Source organism: Ailuropoda melanoleuca, chromosome 11 (genome assembly GCF_002007445.2).
Source record: "Ailuropoda melanoleuca isolate Jingjing chromosome 11, ASM200744v2, whole genome shotgun sequence".
NCBI lineage: Eukaryota > Metazoa > Chordata > Mammalia > Carnivora > Ursidae > Ailuropoda > Ailuropoda melanoleuca.
The window spans coordinates 49,742,599-49,749,258 of NC_048228.1; the positions used below are offsets into that span (position 1 = coordinate 49,742,599).

General features: G+C 45.6%; 1 protein-coding gene across 2 annotated transcripts; it reads right to left on the bottom strand.

The window, feature by feature from the left end:
• Window positions 1-6: 6 nt before the first annotated feature.
• On the bottom strand, window positions 7-1,471 carry LOC117804429. Of its 2 annotated transcripts, none has more exons than XM_034671714.1 (2): window positions 830-1,471; window positions 7-228 (listed from the first exon to the last, which is right to left on the bottom strand). In XM_034671714.1, the coding sequence occupies exons 1-2, from the start codon at window positions 1,432-1,434 to the stop codon at window positions 96-98; spliced, it is 738 nt and encodes a 245-aa protein (XP_034527605.1). In that variant the 5' UTR covers window positions 1,435-1,471; the 3' UTR covers window positions 7-95. The 2 variants fall into 2 exon arrangements, with proteins under 2 accessions (XP_034527605.1, XP_034527604.1); XM_034671713.1 differs by having other exon boundaries at window positions 7-255; window positions 830-1,461.
• Window positions 1,472-6,660: the final 5,189 nt, after the last annotated feature.

Consider the following 6,660-nt stretch of genomic DNA (forward strand, 5'->3'; position numbering starts at 1 on the left):
GTCACGTCCTCCAGAACCCCAGCGCAATCCTCCCCCACCTCCGGGAGGTGTGGCAGGAGGAGGGGCCGCGGTCTGGTCCGCCGGCCAGCGCTGGGTCAGACCGGCCGGCCCCGGCCTCCGGGCCGTTTCACAAACAGGAAACTGTCCCCGAGCGGCGGTGTCCGGACAGCCGCCCCACCTGAAGCCATGGGGGGAGGGGCTTCTCCCCGCACAAAGCACCTAGGGCAGCTACAGCAGTGGGTCTTGGGGTGGGCGCTTTGCACAATAGGGGGGAGGGGAAAGAAAGTCTCGCGACTGAACAAAGAAGCGGAGGGAGGAGATTCCTGAGCCCCGCCTCTCCCGGGGAGCCCAGCTCTAGAAACCCCTTTCGCTGGAGTCCAGCCCCCAAGCCTTCCCCAGCGGCTACGGCAGAGCCGACTCCAGATCCACCCGAGTGGCAAGACCGTGATGCCAGAGAGCAGTAGGGTGGCGTGGCCCGTCAGTCGGAGGACAGAGTTCCGGCCCACCCCGCGCCCGGACAACACCCGTCCATCCACTGATGCCCAGCTTCCTCAACTGTGCTGAGCCCGGGAGCTGTCAATCCAGGAAGCACCACCCCAGCAAGCCCCCGTGACAAAATGGGGGGGGGGGAGCAACCAAAGAATTGTCTTCAGCCTCCCTGACTCTCTACTCCTTTCTCCAACATTTTTCCGCCTCCAGTGCCCACTCCCCCGGCTGAGGGCAGGACCGGAATCGCTCCCGGGGCTGAGGAGTGGGTACTCCGACACCCCCACCCCCAAGTCCCAACCACGAACAAAGAAACCGCGCGATCCCCGGCGAGCCCACTCACCGTGCCGGAGACGCGCCTCCACCAGCCCGCGGCGTCACGGTCCGGTGAGGACTGGGCGCGGCGGGGGCCTCCGAACCTGTCTCCAGAGGTCGGGGACCCGCCGCCTCAGCGGTGCCCCCGGACCGGCATCGGACCCTTCCCCCCCCTGCCACCGCCAGCCGCCTCGGCCTCACAGCCAGAGCTTCATCCCGCTCGCTGTACGCCCACCCTCCAGCTGGGGCGCAGCGCCGGCCCCTCAAGCCCTGCCCCTCTGCGGGGACCGCTGCCTCCACAGCCGAGGCTGAAGCAAACCCCTTGTTTTTGTTTTTGAGTTTTCGACGCCCCCAAGGGGGCGGGGCACGTGACTCCCCGCGGAGGGATCCCAAGCTTCCGCAAAAGACTTTGAAAAAGAGTCCCGCCTTTATGCTACTGTCACCAGCCGGACTTGTGCCCTCCTCCCCTCGCCTTTGCTTTGTCGAGCCACCCTCTTGGTCCCAGGGCGGAGGGTGGACTCTGGGAGTCGGCGTTCTGCGACTGATCCGGAGGAGGGAAGGGAAAGGAGTGATAGGTTTGAGAGGCGGAAGGAGATGGTTTCTGGTCGCATTGCACCTTTTAAAGGTCCCCATTTGTTTTGTTTTCTGTTTTAAAAAGTCCGCCCAAAGCAGCCAGCTCTCGGATTGGATACTGGTAGAGCGATCAGAATGCTGAGCATCTGATGCACTCTCGAATCTGGATTGGTTGACTGATTAGCCTTCAAGCCCTCTGATTGGCTTTCGTCTTATCCAGAGCTTCTATCTTCCTTGGGGCCTTAGCAACTCTGGGGTCTGGATTGCGCATGCCTGATAGCTCCGAAGGAATTTATAGACCTGACCCTGGGGTGTAGTTCTTACCACCCTCACCTCCACCGGTTCGTGTGGTTTGCCCCTCTAACCTCCAGAGAGCTGTAATAGCTAGAAAACCTTTACTTTGTTCTGCGGGTCCATTTTGCTATAACCAATCAAGTTATTATAAAATTGTTGGGGTGTTTACTGAAATTTTTAAGAAGTAGAATGCTCTCATTTCTCGTATTTGCTTTAAAGTTTTTCCCACCAAGAGGAAAAAACGGAGATGATAGGTGAAACGAGATTGGCAAAAAGTAAGGAGTTGATGAAGATGGGTGATGGGTACGAGAGTGTTCGTTATAACTCTTCTTTTTAATTTGATGTGCCTTGAAATTTTTCTGTACTAAAAATAAATGTACAAGGGGGACTTAAAGGGAAAAACTTAACCTGCGCTTACTGATGAGGGCACATAAACATTTAATAATTATAAGATCGTGCCTCCAGAGATTGTAATTGCGCTGTTGTTTTAATGAAAACTCCCAGAGGCTTCTTGGTCTTTGGTCACCCATAAATTATCATTTACTGTCCATTATAATTAACGTTATTATTAAGAGGCGACACCTCTTCTGAGCGGAGCAAAAGGCAGAACAAAGGGCGCCTTAGGCCAGAGAAACCTTCACACAGAATATCTTTGGGGGATGTAAGAGACTCCCTCCTAACATTTATGCTTACTTTCTCTACTTTCTCCCTCCTCAGTTCCGGGCCACTGTCAGCCAAATGCACAAATCTGTAAATAGCATATTCTTGAGTTCTAATCTAAATAATCAAACTTAAGGAACAGATTTTTCTGCTCTTCTGCATGTTCTCTGTGAATTGTTTTGTTACTTGTAAACTACGAGAAGGCACACAATACAGCTTTAGAAGCAACTTTATCTTCTTTCCAGAGCAGCTGAAGAATTTCAGAAATAGATCCCTTTACATGTTAGCTGGGACTAGACATGAGAGTCTGGAGCTCAGAGCAACTTGGGGAAAGGGGACCTGGAAGAGCAAATCGTCCTATTTCAGGGTGATATGTCCTTGTTCAGGGTTTTGGAAAAGAAAATTACATTAACAGATTATTTTTAAATGGTTTACAGGTTGCCTAATTCTGTGCAATACTTGTGTGATCTTTTAAACATTATTAAAACTATTGTTTTTATTTGGCAAACTTTTTTGCTGGAAATTTATGCTGAAAAACGTAAACGAGGGTATGCAACGAACATGGAAAATAAAGCTAAGGTTAGAATTACATAGATGACAGCTCATTGCTATGTAAAGAGGCTCCAGAGAGAGACAGAAAGCAGCTGGACAGAAAACATGCCCATGAGGGAAAGGAGTTTGTGGCCAAAACATAAAGGAGTACTGGGGACTTTTTTCAAGTAGAAGGGCAAAGGTAGAAAAGGAACATAAGTTATAAAATAAGTGATGTGAAAGAGGAAATGTAAAATTATGTGGTATAAGATTTTTTAAATAGAGATGGCATAAGACAAAGAGGAAGAGATCAAGAAATTGTCCCTGACTTAGATCACTATTAGAAAGTTATACAAAATGTATATACTATATGATATTTCATAATTGGTATTTTTTTTGTGTCTTTTATCAGGCAGCCTTTTGAATGATGAGTTCTCTAAGAATAAGGCAAGAAACCTTGCTAAGTGGTGTTCAGTTTCCTGGTCTTGGCAGGCCCTGTTCAGTACAGGAGAAAAGACTGATCAAATTCTCCAATATGGAGCCCTTTATCCACTTCAGTCCACTTACCTTTTTAAGATAAAGGAAATAGCAATCAGTAAAAAATACTGGTCAAGTATAACTACTTGAACATCATCCTTTATTTATTTATTTTTTTCAAAACACCTCCTTTCAGCAATGATGATATTCTGGGGGAGAATCTGATGCAAGTTTTCTCCTTTTGTTCTGCTGATTTTTTGGTTGTTATTACAGCCTTTATTTTTTCATTTTTCATTTTTTTTTAAATGACAGACTTTCTCCAGGCCTATTTTTCTGTCCTTATCACTTTGGTTTACTTTGCTATAAGCTGTGGGTCCTATTTATTTAAAGGACATTCTCCCCTAGGCACCTGTCAGCTATTTTTCAGTCCTTCCTAATCTTTCTTGGGGGTGACTTTCCTGCATCAGGCACACATACAAAATAGGGAATCGGACATCTGGCAGGCCCAGGAAGGACTTTGAGGGGATTTATTTCATTATAAGATACTTGGTCTCCTACAGCACAGTGGGATTGGGTGATACTCTGTCCCCAGTAACCTCATGAAGGACAGACAGGGAACTTGTCCTCAGTGACATCTGAGACTGTGAAACTAGCAGGTGGGCCCAGAGCAGGAAATAAGCATTGGCACACCCACAGACACAATGCCTTCATTCAGTGAATCCTTGACTTCTGAGGAGTGTCCTTCAAACCGCTCAACACTTAAGCTTCTACCTTGGAAAGAACATAGGTATCTGCAAGCAGCTCTGCAACTGCTTCCCTTCATGCTGTCTACTCGCACTTCCCTGAACTTTGTAAGGTGCCAAAATTCCCTTACAACTCTTTAGATAGCATCTTTCTCCTCACAAGGGAAAGTTTTAAACAATAAATCCTAACTTTTTATTTAACATTTAATGAATATATACTAGATGCCAGGCATGGTACTAGGCATCAGGAATACAAAAATAGGTAAATAAAACAGAGTCCCGGAATATGTCCTGGTACATCTGAGGTGTAAGGCAAAAGCTCTAACCAAGGAGTCCGAACACCTGACTTTGAGTCCCAGCTTTCTTACTCAATAGAGACAGCACCTTAAGTACTCGAATCATGTGAATTGTCCTGACCCTCAATTTTCTAATCCGAAAAACAAATGGGGGGAGTAATCACCAGGGGGTAGTTGTTTCTTTTTCATATGTAAAGATTAAATAAAACATTTGGGGGGGGGTTGGGTTTTCTTTCTTTTTACGGCACACTTAAAATTTACGGAAATACAGACTCCCAAGTCCAGTAAGTTCAAATCAGCATTTTTACCTCCTATGCAATATGCTCTTTAATAGAATAGCTCTATAAGGAACCATGATTATCAATCTGTTTCTTAGGACAACAGAATCAATAACGCGCTCACCCCGGGAAGAGTTGAATTACAGGGGTGAACCAGAAATCACAGAGCGGTTTATTTAAACTTGGGAAAGGAAAGGCCCTTGCAGGCCCTTCTGAGTGGTTCTAAGACTTGTTCCAACCATACACTGTGGCATCAGGGTTCCCTTTCAACCCTCTCCCAAGAATCGCAGGGCGAGCAGTAGTGTCCAGCCATGACCTTTGAACGTCTCCACCCACTCGTGTACCTACTCCAACTCCGCTTTCTGCAAAAGTGGAGAGTAGTTTAGTTATATAAAATGGGATTTTTGTAGAAACATTCGGGATTTTTTAAAAGATTTTATTTATTCGAGAGGAAGAGAGAGAGTGTGTGAGCAAGCATGAGTGGAGGCGGGAGGCAGAGGAAGAATCAGACTCCCTGCCAAGTGAGGAGCCAGACATGGAGTTCAACATGGGGTTCAATCCCAGGACCCTGAGATCATGACCTGAGCCAACCACAGGCGCTTAACCAACTGAGCCACCCAGGCGCCCCCAGATAAAAATATTTGTAAAAATACTTTTACTGCATACACCTTCCCTGTTAGGACTTGCACAATGCTGTGACTTCTTGAGGAAAAAGAAGGGACCATCCCTAACTTTATCAAAGGAATTTGGTAGAAAGCAGCCCTGAAAGGAAAGAACCTCAGTATCAGGACTGGCAATGCTGCCATAATGCCACATTCCGTTTTCCCCTCAATTCACTATTTCTGGCTCCATGCCTTGGCTATTTTCTGTCACTAAGGTGTTTTGCAGCCCTTGCTAGCAGATTAACCTTGCTAGCAGAACCTGGCAAAGGGGACGGGAATGCTTGCTGGAGGGAAAGAAACAGGGCAAGCATAAATTAAGCTGGGGTGCCATTTTGAAGGAATTCAGCTTTTTCAACCAAGTGCTCATTTTTTTATTCTGGACTTGAAAGAATGAAATGATTTATATGCAATCACTTTCTTCGAGGAACCAGCAGGATAAATGAGTGAACATCTCATATATTCTGCTTTGTGACTTTCTCATGGACAAATACCAAATCTGAAATTAGCAAACTCCACATTTATAATCTATTTACTATATAGATATCTTGTTATTTTTGTTGGCAATGATGGAAGCCTATTGTATCTTTCCAAGGGAGTGTTTATCTATGCAAGGGTTAGTGACATTCATTACACAGTTAATTCCCAGATAATGATGTGCTCAGTCCTGTAATTGTGGGACTTACCCACACCATAGAGACCTTCTAAATGAGTGCAGCAGGTTTCCCAGCCAGCCAGGGTAGGCCCTCCCAGTTCCACTAGCCTGCTAGTGAGTTAGTCTTACACAAGCTATCTCGGAAACCCTCCAACTCACTGTGCATTTGACCTTCGTGTCCCAACTCATTCCTATAGTATCCAGAACTCTTTCTGTTATGTTAAGAGTTAACTGAAATAAATGAAGTAGCTTTGCCATGGCATCGAGAGAGGGCTAAAGGAGTGTGCCACTGATAATATGGCAATTCTTGAAATCAGAGCTGATTATCTGAAAGCGGTGGGTCTGTCTGTCTCAAAGCAAATATATTTTAAGTGACCCAGGCTGCATTTTGGGACAGCGTACATTATTATTTACATACCACATTTTTCTTTTATGATTTGTTCTGAGAACCATACCCTAAGTCAGATATTTCCTGTCTTTTCTTGCCATCACAGTGCTATGGAAAGTTGATACTGTCAGCAAAGAATCGTTTAGGAGACATCTGTTGAATATATCATCGTAATCCTAAAGGAAGTTTTCATTTTCTGTGAAAGTAATTTTCTCCTATTTTGATCTCAGATGTAAAGGCAATTGACATTTAAGATGTAATTAAGTAATATAAGCTTAAATTTTGCTTTTGTTAGTACTTTAAAG